The sequence below is a fragment of the Leopardus geoffroyi genome, chromosome A1 (assembly GCF_018350155.1).
Source record: "Leopardus geoffroyi isolate Oge1 chromosome A1, O.geoffroyi_Oge1_pat1.0, whole genome shotgun sequence".
Lineage (NCBI taxonomy): Eukaryota > Metazoa > Chordata > Mammalia > Carnivora > Felidae > Leopardus > Leopardus geoffroyi.
In genome coordinates, this window is record NC_059326.1 from 85,486,729 (window position 1) to 85,504,655 (window position 17,927).

Here is a 17,927-nt window from a genome sequence, read left to right on the forward strand (position 1 = left end):
ACTGGAATTGAAATATAAACTTGAAAACAAAACACAACAATTCCAAGTCAAGCAAGAATCTGCTCTGTAATTTGATTCACACATTCATGGACATCACCCCTTGAACCCTTGATGTGTAGACCTATGCTGTATTACACTATAACTCTTCCCACAATGATAATTATGAAAAAAAATATATACTGAAATTTGTTTAAGCAGTTTGAATTTTCTTTGTAAATTACTCATATTTTATTCACACATAGACATGTTGCTATAACTTGCTTTTATGTTAACAAAATGAAAATGATATTTTCCAATGGGTAAAGTGTAAGCAGACAACTTTGACAAAGTTGAATTCTCTAGAGTTTTTACAAAATTTCATTTAAGAAAATTCATGTTTATTTTATTTTTTAATGTTTATTTATTTTGGGGGGAGAGAGAGAACATGAGTGCACTTAGTCAGAGAGGGGCAAAAAGAGAGGGAGAGAGAACCCAAGGCAGGCTCCACGCTCAATGCAGAACCCAATGCAGGGCTCGATCTCATGACCATGAAGTCACAACCTGAGTTGAAATCAAATCAGACACTAAACCCACTGAGTCACCAGGTACCCAGAAAAATTCATGTTTACTTAAAAAATACACCATTAACATTAACTTTTAGAACTGATAAATTGAGATGTTTCTCTTGGAGAAATAATGGAATTTACAGGTGTCACTATAAATAGAAAGCTAAGGATTACATTTAATGAGCTGGCTGCCATTAGCAGTAAAAGGAGTATAAATTATTTTGTTTTCTTTCTTACATGAAGTTAACTAGCTCCCCTTGGGGTCCAACTTAAAACTTTTCCTCTGTTAATAAATAGACTTCACTTACTCACTGAAGTATATACTCTGGATTTACAATTCCTGGCAAATAATCTTTATTTACCCTACCCTCTTCTTCCATAAATTTGGGATAATTAAGAAAAAGAATGAAATATGAATTTGTGTGCTAAAATTAATAATATAAAATCAGGGGAACAGTTTTTGCGTATCACCAGCCATAGCTGCCTCTTTCTATTCAACATAACTGAAGAACATGTTTTCAAAAGACAATTTCTGGGTAGGGTTAAATATGATGAATTCTAGTGGTTGACAAGTGGCTATGGTTTTCATGCTGTCTCCTTTACAGGTGGAGATTTGATAGTTGGACCCTGTCCAAGACCCTCTCTTCATTTATCAGTTTCCAGTACGGAGGAGACTATAGAAGAAAAGCTTTCCTAACAACAACAACAACGACAACAACAACAACAACAACAACAACAACAACAACAAAAATAGGGCAGGTATGTCAACTGCTTTTTTCTCCTAGGTGCACTCTCTTCCACAAGTATTCAGTTGAAATTCTGCCTGTAGACACTCTGTCTCTGTCTTTCACTATCTCTCTCCCTCTCCCTGTCTCTCTGTCTCTTGTTTCTCTATCCTTTTCTCTGTGTTTCACTCTCTTGGTTTCTGCCTATGGACTCTCTTTCTCTGTCTCTTTGTTTTTCTCTCCCTCTCTCTGTCTCTCTTTCTGTTTCTGTCTCTCTTTTCCTTTCTCTCTCTCTACCCTTCCCTCCCCCTGTCTTGTTGCTGTGTGAGTCCTGTGATCTGATCGCCTAGTAACTTAGGTTGTGCAAACAGCAAAAAATACTCAATAGAGAATTAGAAAAAGGACTAGGAAAGTCTTTCACATAAAAGTCTACAAGGAAATAACAAAAAATAAGAAATAAAGGCAGGACAAAAAGACACACTGGAAATATGAGTTAGTGGAGAAAAGAGAGGTGTTAGAGTACAGAGGGTTTAAAGGACTTTATGCAAACTTCAGGCTATATCTTAAACATTTATGTTCCTCTGTGTTTAAATATTCTCATAAGATTAAAGATTCTCATAAACATTTTACTTTCTTTTTATTTGGTTAGTGTTGTGGTGCTTTGTTAATAGCATCTAGCATTGGTATGGAAGGTAGTCAACACATTATATAACCAGTCTATATCTCCCATTTAAGCACAGGCTAGCAAATTTAATTCAAAGATTTTGATAAAGAACACAAGTGTATCACTAAAAATATATATCCACAAAGGAGACATAGGCCCATAAGCAATTTCACACTGACTTCAAAATGGTAAAAAAGCTTAGCTTTGAAACAATTACTTTTCTAAGGTCATTACTATAAATTTGGAAGTTCAATTGTTTAGAGGATTAATTATATTATTCCTTCTAATAATGAAGTAGTGAAAGTAGTTAAAATAAGTAGATTTTGTGTATTATTGTACTTTTATGACATTGGAATTTATGTTCCATAGGAACTAAGAATGAAAACAAAAAAATCAATCCTTTGTCTTGCTAAATGTAAACTTTATTATTATTGATGATTTTTTTCTTATAGTAGAAAGAAAATGGAATTATTTTTAACTATTATATTTTATACTAGGAATTTGGGAAAATCATTTTATTTTGCAGAATTTCTAGTTCCTTTTTAGAAAATGGATATTAATATTTGATTAGTAAAATGTAGAAGTGTGCTGTGTAGTATATATGATACAATGAGTGGAGGTGGGAGAAATTCTCAGTGTGAAACCAAAACCCCATAATTCATCAAAAACAAGCAGTTGCATGATGGAGACAGTGATTTGGAAATGTTATTATTCCTTTGAATAGAATATTTGTCCAACAAAATTTCACAAATAATTGTTTATCCAACTTAAGATACATTTATCTCTAGCATTGTAGTTGATGTAATATGGGAATAGATTTAATGTCACAATTTTAAAATAAGACCATGTTTGGTTTTTGCCTTCCTTTCATTTCAGCAGGAAACTTTCAATAGTCAAAATGGGTCATGGGAATTTCAGTGTCATCAGTGAGCTGATCCTTGTAGGATTTTCCAATTACCCCCAGACTGAAATTCCACTCTTTTTTCTATTTTCTCTGGTCTACTTGGCAAGTCTCTTTGGAAACACAACTGTCATCACTTTAGTCATTCTATATTTCTCTCTCCAGACACCCATGTACATCTTCCTTTGTCATCTGGCCTTTCTCAACATATTTTTTAGCACATTTGTGGTCCCCAAGATACTTTTTAATTTTCTCGCAAACAGGAAAGTTATATCTTACAACTTCTGTATTGCTCAGACCTACATCACCTTATTCCTGGAGTCAACTGAGTGCTTTCTCCTTGCAGTAATGGCTTTGGATTGCTATGTGGCCATTTGTTACCCACTAAGATATCTGCTCATCATGAACTGGTCTGTGTGTGTGGCATTAGCTCTGGGGGCCTGGACCATTGGCTTTTTTGCCTCAGTGGTGCCTCTCTACCTCACAATTCTTCCACTCTGTGGTCCATATGTTGTTGACTATATTTTCTGTGAATTGCCCATTCTTCTTCATATGTTCTGTGCTGATACATCCCTGCTGGAGACCATAATGGCCACAGGAGGGGCTGGAACAGTGTTATTCCCCTTCCTCTTCATTATACTCTCTTACCTTCGCATCCTGGTGGCTGTGATGACAATAGACTCTATTAAGGGCAGAAAAAAAGCCTTTTCCACATGTACTTCCCACCTGATTGCTGTGATCATGTATTATGGAACAGGAATGATCCGGTACTTAAGACCCAAGTCCCTCTATTCAGCAGAGGGAGACAAACTCATTTCTGTGTTCTATGCAGTCATCAACCCTATGCTGAATCCTTTCATTTACAGCCTAAGGAACAAGGAAATGAAGGAGGGTATGAAAAAAGTTATGGGCAAATACAAAATTAAAACAAAACAACAAATCACAGACTAGAATCTTTATGATTCTATAAGCATTCTTATAAGTGTTCTTATAAGCGTTTAAGGCAATGCTTATTTTTTTAACCTGTGTTCATATCCAAATACTATGAGACTAAGCTCCACCCCAAGTAATTTGGATTTGGCAGACTTGCAGATGAAAGTAGTCATTACATTTTTACAAATCCCCTCAAGTGTTTCCAGTTCAGATTTCTCCCATGAGTTAATATTTATGTATAGTTGTTCTTTAAGTGTTAGAACATTGTTATATCAACTCAATCAAATAGTTTGTGACCTGCACGATGAATTCCAGGTCAACACATTCTTATCCTCTGTAGCCACTCAATTTACAGTATTTTATTCTCTATTTTTCCATTTATTTTGCAAAGTTTCAAATTATGACAAGGTGACCAATCCCACTCTACTCATATGCTCCATCCTTTGAGGGATATAAATCTGAAGATACAAGTCTCAGATCTTTACAGGGGTAAAAAAGGCAGGCTAAATTCTGAAATACATGTCATTAACTCTTACAAAAAGAAAATATATCTGAAATTACTAATAAGAATTTTTTAAAGAAATATAAAACTCTGTCCCCATTTTACTGGTTTTCCTTTTTATTTATCTAAACTTTTACTTTTTGGTCTCTAATTTTAGAAAAAGGGTATGATTTTTTGAAATTGAAAACTGAGAAAAAAACTTCTCAATTACTTAAACTTTAGTTATCTCCATATGGAAAATAGCTTTAGGAGTAAATACTAACCGTCATTTAATTTATTAACTTTTTAGCTATTTAAACATGTTGGCTACAATAGATTTGCAACTATAGTATTTTGAGGAGCCATATGCTAATTAGTTTAATACTGCTAGATTTGGAGGCAAACTGAAGAGTTAATCCTAGGTTCAATCACTTAGTTGGTGCATGTCCTTTATCAAAATCTTCCCTGTGTTTTAATATCCCACTTGAAAAATCAGGAAATGCAATGTATAGGAGTGTAAAAGTGAACACATATAATACAACTAAACTATGGGAGAGGCTTAAAACACACAAGACAAGATCATTCTCCATCTGCTATTGAAAAAAAGAAAAACTTTGTGCTAGATTCTACAATATTTTATAAAGAAAAGAAATGTACAGTAATTACACTAAATAAAAATTTTTTTCAGATTATCTTTTCTAATATCTGTTGGAAATTGATGTTCCCATGAAAGTGGAAATTTCTCTTTTCAAGGTTAGGTTTGTACACTTGGAATAATCTAGAGGATCTATTCATGTGTCTAAGTATGAGGCCCAAAGAACTTAATGTTTCCAATTAACATATTTCATACCTGTGTACCAGAGGATGGCTAAAACATATCCCTGTGTAGCAGCCTTCTGACTTCTTCAAAGAAATTTAATTCTAATATATGGAAGAACCAGGATTTGTTCCTCTGTCATCAAATTTTATTAAATCCCAATGTATAATTCATAAAGAAAAAAAAAGGAAACAAATCTTAATGTGGAATCTTAGGTGTCTGATTTGTAATATTTTTTTGCAACACTTAGAATTCCATGGCAACATTGTACAAACTATGCATGTGGATGGTTTTCTTTATTCCAAGTTCATTTAACAGTGGCTCTATATTAGTGAATTTTCTTGAAAATAATACAATATTTGTAGTGATCCCAAATGTTGTCATCAAAACCAATACATAGTAACATTGTATCTTGCTCTTATAACCATTTATCCAGCAAGCAGAACATACTGGGGTAATCGTTTGAAAGGGAAGGAGTGAGAAAGCCTGAATAAAAACTGAATTTAACTCAATATATACCTTGAAATCAATGACAAAACTATCCTTAGTTCACTGCAAAATGATCTTTCCTTTTAACTAGAAAATAGTTTTGGGGTACCAGAACTGTCGCCCAACCTACTGAGCCACTGACTTTGGTTCAGGTCATGATCTCACAGCTCTCGTGAGTTTGAGCCCTGCTTCGGGCACTGTGCTCACAGCCCGGAGCCTGGAGCCTGCTTTGGATCCTGTGTCTCCCTCTCTCTCTCTGCCCCTAACCCACTCGCATTCTGTCTCTGTCTCTCTCAAAAGTAAACAAACATTAAAAAAAAAATTAACTAGAAAGTAGTTCTAATGAATCTTTCATGACTCACTGTCAGCAATGCAAGAATATTATGTGAGACTGTGGTAGTAATCAAGTGACTCTAGAACCAACATATATAGAGTAAGACCAGTTATTTTTCTGTTATTGCTTAAAATTAACAACATATTTAGTAAAATGACTTTTAAATAACAAAATATAAATTAAGTGTGAAATAATAATCATAGATCAAGACTTTGATTAAAAGTATTTTTCAGAGAAAGTTTATAGCCTCCCCAAACCCCTGTGTTTGAATTTCATATTGAATATTTAGCTATCTCTCAATGAAAATTTCCTGAGAATATAAATTTTGTCTGCTTTCTAGAGATTTCTGTTGTTGTTCGCCTCGTGGATTACATAAAAAACACAAAATATATCAATTTAGTTTATTAAATTATTATCACTGTTAAAAGTTTTGAGAAACAACCTGACTTTGACTAAATTTTTCATTTAATCCAGTAAATATTTGATTAACTCACTCTTATCTTTGGTTAAACCAAATTTTGCTCCCACAGCAAAAATTAATTTTGAACTCGCTATTGACAATATGTTGACATAGGTAATTTAAGCAATTTTGCAAACAATGGGTCTGTTACTGGAAACCATAAGCTAGAATACAAATGGACAAGAAAGAGCAATTATGGGAAAACAATGTGGAGGGAAATCAGTTTCTCTAAGAATTAATTATGAGATACTTCTTGCTCAAGTAACTAGCATAGGCTTTCCACACATCTTAATGAGATCATGGTAGGGAAAGGTATTTCTTCGTTTTGCCTCAACACACCGTCTCAAACACCAATGAAGACATCTTTTTTTGAAATTTAAACACATTACTTTGATTATTTGAGAAGAAATGACTAGTTACATAGGTAAGTAAATTATATGCCCACCAAGTTCTTTCTTTTTAGCTTACAAAGAGGGCAGACATGCAAGGAGTGTGTGTGTGTGTGTGTGTGTGTGTGTGTGTGTAAAATATATGGACTTGATAATTAACTGTGTTGTAGGATCTAACCAAGTAAAATTTTAATACATTGTGAAAACTTGAAGGCAACATAAATTTTAGTGTCTTTAATGTTCTCAGTATCAGGAATTAATGATGTTTACTCAGAAAATATATTTATTATATTTATTTTCTCTTTTTTCTTTGTTTTAAAATTTTTTAATGTTTATTTATTTTTGAGAGACAGGGAGAGACAGAATGTGAGCAGGGAAGGGGCAGAGAGAGAGGGAGAAAGAGCAGCACAGAGCCCTACACGGGGCTTGAGCTCACTAGCTGTGAGATCATGACCTGAGCCGAAGTCAGATGCTTAACCAACTGAGTCACAAGATGTCCCTCTCTTTTTGTCTTATTCCACTCTAAATTTCTTTCCATTTCATTTGAAAATGACATTTATGGGGCACCTGGGTGGCTCACTTAAGCGTCTGACTCTTGATTTTGGCTCAGGTCATCTCATGGTTGTGAGATCAAGCCTGGTGTGTGGCTCCTTGCTGAGCATGGAGCCTGCTTAATGTTCTCTCCCACCTTCTCCCTCTGTGCCTCCCACTTGTGCATGCTTGCTCTTTCTTTCTTCTTTCTTTCTTTCTTTCTTTCTTTCTTTCCTCTCTCTCAAAAAAAATGACATTACTAGCACTCTGTTACTCAACCTATACAGGGACATCCAACCTCTTAAATAATATTCCCCTTGCTGAAGTTGTTTCTCTTATTAAATGTTACAGAGTATAAATAAAATCTAACAAAAAACCTCAATATCCATTTAACTTGTGATCCCTCTAAAAGGTATATGCACCCAATTGGCAGCACATTTTAGGTATCTCTACTGAGGATGGATATGACATGTGCCAAACTGTTTCTTAACAATTTTCCACAGTGATAAATCATTTTTATGTTCTTAGTGTGTCACTTCTTATCTGGGGAAATTTCGATATATTAATTAACAAGAATGTACCACTTCAGAGGAAAATAAGGGTCCTAATACTGCCTGTATTATATATGTATATATTATCTATACAACATATATGTATAGTAAAAAGAATGTATATATGTATATATATATACATACATATATATACACATATATTTATACACTACAGTATAATTACTATATTTTATGTATATATAATATATAATTTATATATAATTATATTTTAATTATAATATTATATATTATATATAACTATATATGTGTGTGTATATATATATCTGTATCTATATCTATATCTATATCTAATCTATATCTATAACTTATTTTAAGGAATTATCTCAAGTGATTATGGAGGCTTGAAAGTCAAAGTCCAACCCAAAACATGCAGATGGGCCAACATGCTGGAAACTCAGAAAGAGCTAATGCTATAGTTGATATCTAAAGGTCTTCTACCTGCTGAATACCCTCCTGGTCAGGAGACTTTAATATTTTGCTCTATTTAGGCCTTCAAATGATTGAATAAAGCCACCCACATCATGGAAGGAAAATCTGCTCTTCTCAAAATCCACTGATTTAAATGTTAATCTCATCCAAAACACTCTTACAAAAACATCTAGAATAATATTTGACCATATATCATATATCTGGGCAACCATGGCCCAGCCAAGTTGACATATAAAATTAACCATACAATTCTTTATTTAGTTTGTTCATTTCTTGCATATAGTAGCTCATTGGTTTTTAGGTGTTCATTCTGTACCATACACAGTATGAATCGATTAGGTCAAGTAGTTCTTGATTTTAAAGTATTTCAAATTTTGGCTTCACTGGAAAGATGGCAGGGTAGGAGGACCCTAAAGTTGCTTTGTACCACAGATACAACTAGCTGACACTCACAGTAGTGTAAATCACCCAGAATCTGCCGAAGAGTGGCAGAAAAATCTCCATAACTAAAGGTAGGGAAGAAAAAAATCAAAGATGGTGGGAAGGGTGAGACTTCTTGGAAGAAAATTAACTGTGGCTGTTCACAGTGGGGAGGGAGTTTGTGGTACAAAGAAGGATGGAAAACAGACATTCACACTGGGAAGCCCACAAAGGGGGAGGATGAATCCCTATTATATTTTCTTTGAAAGCTAGAGGGACTGAATTCTGTGAGTTCTTACAATCAGTGGGAGTTAAATCTTGGAATTTTAAAAATCAGTGGGTTAGGTTCTGGGAGATCTCAAAAAGCATTAGGAAGCAGGATTCCCTTGCTTAAAGAAAAAGCACCAACAACAGCCACTACAGATATAGTATACAACAAGTAGCTTGAAAAATGACAGGGAGGGGGCAAACAGAAAGGAGAGTGATTTGTCCACCTCATACCATGGCCCAGAGAGACAAGGATCACACTCCAGTAACAAAGGAGGTGGTAGGTGCCATCCACCTCTCCCAACCCAGCATAAACAATGGCCACCTGTGGGAACCAGTACTGCTTATCTAACTTCCTTAGAACAAGCCCCCACCCATGCATCAGGGGAGTCATGCCCTTTGTAGGCCCTGCACTGCAGGCGCCTGCCTAAAAATACCAGCACAAACCATGCTTATACCACATCTCCTGATCTTCATGTTTTGTGGGACCTCAGTCTGGCAAGAGTGGGGCAGCTCTCATTTCCTAAGCAGACAACTACACACCTTGTCACAACAAGCCCCACCCCTGCTGGGACCAAAAGCTGCCCACATTAGGCAAAAAGAGCTTCTGCAGATGACTGGACTAAAGGAGAAATAAGCCAATATGCAACAGCAAAGCACACATAACATACACAGGAAACACTCCCTAAAGCACTAGGCCCTGGGGAACAAGGGACACTTCACTGCAGAGCACTATTGGACTACTTCTTCATAAAGCTATTTATAAAAGCAAGAGAAGGAGCTGACTTTCCTAACACACAGAGAAATAGACACAGAAAGTCAGATAAAATGAGGAGACAGAGAAATATCTCCCAAGTGAAATAACAGGACCAAACCATAACAGGATACCAAAGTGAAATGAATATAATTAATATGCCTGAAAGCTAATTTAACGTAATGATCATAAAGATACTCAGTAGACCTGAGAAAAGAGTAGAGGACATCAGTGAGACTCTTAACATAGATGAAAAACCAATCAGAGATCAAGAACACAATAAACAAAATGAAAAATACACTTGAAGGAATAAATAGCAGGCTAGATGAAGCAGATAAACAAATTTATGACCTGGAAGAATAATGGAATGTAACTAAGCTGAGCAAAGGAGAGGAAATACAATTATTCAAATTGAGATAGTTACAGGGAACTCAGTGATTTCATGAAGTATAATAGCATTTATATTCTAGGAATCCCCGAAGAGAGAAAAAAGGGGGAAGAAAGTGAATTTGAAGAAATAATAACTGAAAAGTGTCCTAATGAGGGGAGGGAAACAGACATCCACACCCAGCAGGCACAGAGATCTCCCCAGAAATTCACCCTAAAAAAGTCCACACCAAGACACACAATTATAAAAATAGCGAAAAGTAACCATAAAGAAAAAAATTTAAATAAGCAACAGTAAAGAAGACAGTCACATTCAAGGGAAATTCCACAAAGTTATCAATGGGTTTTTCAACTGAAATTTGCAGGCCAGAATAGAGTAATAGCATGTATTTGAAGGGCTGAATGGGAAAATTCTACATCCAAGAATACTCCATCCAGTAGATCTATCATTCAGAATACAAGGAGAGTTGAAGAATGTCTCAGACAAACAAAACTAAAGGAGTTTGTGACCACTAAACCAATCCTGCAAGAAATATTAAAGGAGACTCTTTGAGTGGAAAGGAAAGCACAAGTGAGCATATAAAAACTAAAAATCACAAAACCGTAAAAATAAATATTTCTGTGAAAATAAGTCAATATTTCATAAAAGGATGTAAAATATCACACCATGTACCTAAATCACGGCAGTGGGGGGAGTGGAGTAAAGAATGGTTTTAAACTTAAGCAACCATCAACTGAATATAGACGGCCTTATGCAGAAGATGTTATATACAACCCTAACAGTAGCCACAAATCAAAAACCACTATAGGATATACAATGATAAAGAGAAAAGAATCAAAATATATGACTAAAGAAAGCCAACAAACTTTGAAACAGACCAGGAGAAGAAAGAATCAGAGGAAATCTATACAAAAAACAAAAAACAAAACTACAAAACAAGTAGCAAAATGGCAATACATAAATATCTATCAATAATTATTTTGAATGCAGATATACTCCAAACAGAAGACATAGGATATCAGAATAAAGATTTAAAAAATCCATGTATATGTTGCCTATAAAAGAGTTTTTTCAAGTCTAAAGACACTTGCAGATTGAAGGTGAGGGTATGGAGAAATATTTGTCATGCAAATGAATGACAAATAAAATCTTAGGTAGCAATACTTACATTGAACAAAATTGACCTTAAAACAAAGATTATAACAAGAGACAAAGAAGTACATGTATAATCATAAAGGCAATACAACAAGAGAATATAACAATTATAAATATTTAAGCACCAAACATGAGAGCACACAAATACATAAAACAATTAATAACAACATAAAGAAAATATTGGGTAGTAATACGATAATACTAGGGGACTTTAACACCACACTTACATGGATGGACAGATCATCCAAACAAATCAACAAGTAAGGATTTGAATGACACACTGGATAAGATAGATTTAACAGACATATTCAGAACATTTTATCCTAAAACAGCAGAATACACATTCTTTTCAGATTCATATAGAACATTCTCCAGAATAGATCACATTTTAGGCCACAAAACAAGTCTCAACAAATAAAAAAAATCAAAGTCAAAACCATAGATCTTTTCTGACCACAATGCTGTAAAACTAGAAATCAATCAAAATCAAAATTCTGGAAAGAACACAAATACATAGAGGTTAAATAACATACTGCTAAACAATGAGTAGCTAAACCTAAAAATCAAAGAATTAAAAAGTACATGGGGACAAATGAAAATGAAACACAATGGTCCAAAATCTTTGGGATGAAGCAATGTGGCTCTAAGAGGGAAGCATACAGCAATACAAGCCAACATCAAGAAGAAAGAAAAAATCTCAAATAAACAACCTAACCTTACACTTAAGGGAGCTAGAAATAGAAGAACAAAAGAAACCCCAACCCACCTAAAGGAAGAAAATAATAAAATTAGAGCAGAAATAAATAATACAGAAACTAAAAACAAAACAAAACAAAACAACATACAAACACACACACTAGAGGAGGTCAATGAACCCAGGAACTGGTTATTTGAATAGGTCAACAAAAAAGAAAAAAGAGAGAGAGAAAGAGGACAAAAATAAAATTACTAATGAGATAGGAGAAAAAAACAGCCAACACCACAGAAATACAAATAATTATGAGAATATTATGAAAATTTATATCCCAACAATTGGAAATATTAGAAGAAATGGATAAATTCCTAGAAACATACAACCTACCAAAACTGAAGCAGGAAGAAATAGAAGAAATAGAAAATTTGAACAGACCAATTACCAGCAATGAAATTAAATCAGAAAAATAAAATAAAAGCCTCCCAACAAACAAAAGTTCAGACAGTTTCACAGAGAAATTCTACCAAGCATTAAAGAGGAACTTTTAAATTATTCCAAAAAATACAAGAAGAATAAAAACTATCAAATTCATTCTAGGAGGCTAGTACCTAGCCTAATACCAAAACCAGATAAAGACACCACAAGAAAAGTAAAGAGAGAGAGAGAGAGGAGAGAGAGAGGAAATCACAGGCCAACTACTCTCATGAATATATGTAATAATTCTCAGTAAAATATTAGCAAACAGAATCCAATAATACATTTAAAAAATCATTACCACAACCAAGTGATAGTTACTCCCAGGATCCAAGGGGGGTTCAATATTCACAAAACAGTCAACATGAAAAGGCACATCAATAAGATAAATAATATGAACCATATTATCATATTTTGCCTCCCCTCCCCTATCTTCATCTGTTGTGTTTCTTAAATTCCACATGAGTTAAATCATATGATATTTGTCTTTCTCTAACTGAATTATTTCACTTAGCATAATACACTCTAGTTCCATATACGTTATGGTAAATGGCAAGATCTCATTCTTCTTAATCACTGAGTAGTATTCCATTGCATGCATATATATATATATATATATATATATATATATATATATATACACACACACACACACACCAGCTCTTCTTTATTCATCCATCAGATTTTTGGGCTCTTTCCATAATTTGGCTATTGTTTATAGCACTGCTATAAACATTGGTGCGCATGTGCCCCTTCAAGTTTTTATATTCATTGGATAAAAATCTAGTAGTTCAATTGCTGGGTCATAGGGTAGTTCTAATTTTAATTTTTTGAGGAAACTCAACACTGTTTTCCAGAGTGTCTTCACCAGTCTACATTCCCACCAATAGTGCAAAAGTGTTTTCCTTTTTCCTCATCCCTTACAACATCTGTTGTGTCCCGAGTTGTTAATTTTAGCCATTCTGACAGGTGTTATATGGCATCTCCTTGTGGTTTAGATTTGTATTTCTCCGATGAGTTATGTTGAGCATCTTTTCATGTGTCTGTTAGCCATCTGGATGCCTTCTGCCCATTTCTTTACTGGGTTATTTATTCTTTTTTTTGGGGGGGTGTTGAGTTTGGTAAGTTCTTTATAGATTTTGGACACTAATCCTTTATGTGATATGTCATTTGCAAATATCTTCTCCCATTCTATCAGTTGCCCTTTAGTTTTGTTGATTTTTTGCTTCACTGTGCAGAAGCTTTTTCTTGATGAGGTTCCAATAGTTCATTTCTGCTTTTGTTTCCCTTGCTTCTGGAGATATTTCTAGTAAGAAGCTACTGCTACCAAGGTCAAAGAAGTTGCTGCTTCTTATCCCTTGTAGGATTTTGAAGGTTCCTGTCTCACATTTAGATCTTTCAGCCATTTTGAATTTATTTTGTGAAGGGCTTAAGAAAGTGGTCCACTTTTATTCTGATTATCACTGTCCAGTTTTCCCACACCATTTGCTGAAGAGACTATCTTTTTTCCATTGGATATTCTTTCCTGCTTTATCAAAGATTAGGTGGCCATGTTGTGTGGGTCCAATTCTGGGTTCTCTATTCTGTTCCATTGATTTATGTGTCTGTTTTTGTGCCAGTACTATTCTGTCTTGATGATTACAACTTTGTAATACAGGTTGAAGTCTGGGATTGTGATGCCTCCAGATTTGGTTTTCTTTTTCAAGATTGCTTTGGCTACTTGGGGGTCTTTTCTGTTTCCAAATTTAGGGTGGTTTGTTCTAGCTCTGTGAAGAATGCTGGTGTTATTTGGTAGGGATTGCACTGAATGTGTACGTTGCTTTGGGTAGTATAGACTTTTTAACAATATTTATTCCTCCAATCCATAAGCATGGAATGTTTTTCCATTTCTTTGTTTCCTCTTCAATTTCTTTCATAAGCTTTCTATAGGTTTCAGCACATAGGTCTTCACCTCTTTGGTTATTCTTAAGTATCTTATGGTTTTGGGTGCACTTATAAATGAGATCAATTCCTTGATATCTCTTTCTGCTGCTTCATTATTGGTGTGTAGAAATGAAACTGATGTCTGTACATTGGTTTTATATCCTATGAGTTTGCTAAGGACAGTGAGGGAGGCAAACCATAAGAGACTTTTAAATAAAGAGAATCAACTGAGGGATTCCGGAGGGGCGGTGGGGGATGGACTAAATGGGTGATGGTCATTAATGAGGGTACTTTCTGGGATGAACACTGGGTGTTACACGTAAGTGATGAATCTCTAGGTTCTACCCCTGAAACCAACACTACACTGTATGCTAACTAACTTTAATTTAAATAAATAAATTGAAAAAAGAACCATGTCATCATTTCAATGGATGCATAAAAGGCATTTGACAAAATATAACATCATTCATGAATAAAATACTCAGCAAAGTAGGTTTAGAGAGAATATACCTCAACATAATAAAGTTCGTCTATGAAAATCACAGCATACACCTTCCTTAATGGGGAAAAGGGAGAGCTTTGTTTCTAAGGTCAAGAACAAGAGAAGGATGTCCCTCTCACCACTTTAACTCTACACAGTCCTGGAAGTCCTAAGCCACAGCAATCAGACAATAGAAAAAAGTAAAAGGCATCCAATTAGTAAAAAATATATAAAACTTTCACTATTTGCAAATGACATGATACTATATACAGAAAACCAAAACATTGAAAAACTTCTAGAACTGATAAATGAATTCAGTGAAGTCACAGGATACAAAATCACTGTATAGGAATGTGTTGCATACAGGAATGTGCTGTAATGAAGCAGCAGAAAGATAAATTATGAAAACAATACCATTTACAATTTCGCTAAAAGCAATAAAATATCTAAACATAAACTTCACCAAAGAAGTGAAAGACCTGTACTCTGAAAACTATAAAACACTGATGAAATAAATTAAAGATGACACAAAGAAAAGGAAAGGCATCCATGCTCATGGGTTGAAACAATAAATATTATGAAAATTTCTACATTGCCCAAAGCAATCTACACATTTAATACAATACCTGTCAAAATACCAACAGTTTTTTTCACAGAACTATTAAAAAATCCTAGAATTTGTATGGAATTGTAAATGACCATGAAGCCAAAATAATCTTGAAATGAAAAACAAAACTGGAAATATCACAATTTCCGATTTCAAGTTAAATTACAAACAGCAATATTAATTAAATTAAAACAATATGGTATTGTCATAAAATAAACATATAGATCAATAGAATAGAAAGGAAGATACAGAAATGAATCTGCAGTTATATGGTTCATTAATCCTTTACAAAGGAGGAATGAAAACACAATGGGAAAACGACTGTCTTTTCAACAAATGGTGTTGGGAAAACTGGACACAACATGTAAAAGAATGAAAAAGCACCACTTTCATTCACTACACAAAATAAACATCAAAAATAATTAATGGTCTAAATGTGAGACCTGAAACCATAAAAATCCCTGAAGAGGGCACAGGCAGTAATTTCTCTAATATTGACCATAGCAAAAATTTTCTAGTTATGTCTTATAAGGCAAAGGGAATAAAAGCAAATGTACACTTTTGGGATGACATCAAAATAAAATCCTTTTGCATGGTGAAAGAAACAATCAATAAATCTAAACCTACTGAATTGAGGAAGATATTTGCAAATGGCATATCTGATAAAGGGTTAGAATCCAATGTATATAAAAAATGGTACAACTCAACATCCAAAAAACAAATCATCTAATTAAAATGGGCAGAAAACATGAACTGACAGTTCTCCAGAGAAGGCATACAGTTGACCAACAGACACATGAAAAGATTATCAACATCACTCATCATCAGGGAAATGTAGATCAAAAACACAATGATATATCACGTCACACTTGTCAGAAAGGTTAAAATCAACAACACAAGAAACAGCAGGTGTCAGCAAGGATATGGAGAAAAAGGACGCTTTTACACTGTTGGTTGAAATGTAAACTGGTGTAGCCATTCTGGAAAACAGTTTTAGAGGATCCTCAAAAGTTAAAAATAGAACTACCCTATGATCCAGCAATTACACCACTAGGTATTCACTCAAAGGATACAAAAATGCTAATTCAAAGGGAGACATGAACCCCCGTGTTTATAGCAGTGTTATCAACAATACCCATAATTATGGAAACAGCCCAAGTATCCATCAACTGATGAATGGATAAAGAAGATGTTGTATATATATGCTATGGTATATTGCCATCAAAAAGCATAAAATCTGTCAACGTTTAAAGCTCTTTACTACAGGGGCGCCTGGATGGCTCAGTTGGTTGAGCATCTGCCTTTGGCTCAGGTCATGAACTCATAGTTTGTGGGATCGAGCCCCGCATCAGTCTCTGTGCTGATGGCTCAGAGCCTGGAGTCTGCTTCAAATTCTGTGTCTCCCTCTCTCTCTGCTCCTCCCCTGCTCATGCTCTGTATCTCTCTCACTTTCAAAAATAAATAAAAACATTAAAAAAAATTAAAGCTCTTTACTACATTATTATGTTGAGGAAGTCCTCGTCTATTCTTTGTTTTCTGAGTACTTATATTAGGAAAGAGTGTTGGATATTATTAAATTCTTTGTCAGTTGAGAAGGTATTTATTTCCTTTGTTCTATTCACATGGTGTATTACATAGACTGATTTTCTTAGTAGAATCATCGCTGTACATCTAGGATACATCTACTTGGTCATGGTGTTTAATCCTTGTAATGTGTCATTGATTTCAGTTTGCTAGTATTTTGTTTAGAAAATTGCAACTGTGATCAGATAATTAGGAATAATGATCTGTAGTTTCTTTTCTTTCTTGATTTCTTGGCTTTTCAAAAAATATAATCACTGAGTTGGTTTTTGTATTTTATTATCTGCATGTATTACCTTTCATCATTAATTTTTTCTACGTATCATACTTTCATTTTGTATTTATTTTTATTGAAGTATAATTAACATACAGTGTTATATTAGTTTCAGGTGCACTGCATAGTGATTCAACAGTTATATACATTCCTCAGTGTTCATCACAATAAGTATGCTCCTTTCTTTGATTTATAGTTTTTATTTTATTCTAACCAACATTTAACAGGATATGGCTGTGCTTGTTTTTCTTTATATTATGCCTTGTGACATTTCTATATGTGGAGTTCTTTTGAAAGATTAATTTTATTTTTATTCATTTTATTATTTTAATTCCAGTGTTATACAGTGTTATATTAGATTTACATGTACAGCATAGTATGTAGTACAAAGTGATTCAACAACTCTATACATTACTCAGTGCTCATCAAGATAAGTATACCTTTAATTCTCTTCACCTATTTCACTCATCTGCCTGCTCAACTCCCCTCTGGCATGCACCAGTTTGTTATCCCTATTTATGAGTCTATTTTTTATATTTGTTTGTTTGTTTTGTTTCTTAAATTCCACAACTGCATGAAGTCATAGGGTATTTGTCTTTCACTGACTCATTTCACTTAGCTATAGATACTCTAGGTCCA

The 17,927-nt window shown here is 34.2% G+C and overlaps 1 protein-coding gene across 1 annotated transcript; it reads left to right on the forward strand.

The window, feature by feature from the left end:
• Nucleotides 1–2,832: 2,832 nt before the first annotated feature.
• LOC123576557 (olfactory receptor 2A12-like) lies at nucleotides 2,833–3,786 on the forward strand. Its single transcript, XM_045437565.1, has one exon. The coding sequence runs from the start codon at nucleotides 2,833–2,835 to the stop codon at nucleotides 3,784–3,786; it is 954 nt and encodes a 317-aa protein (XP_045293521.1).
• The last annotated feature ends 14,141 nt before the right edge of the window (nucleotides 3,787–17,927 follow it).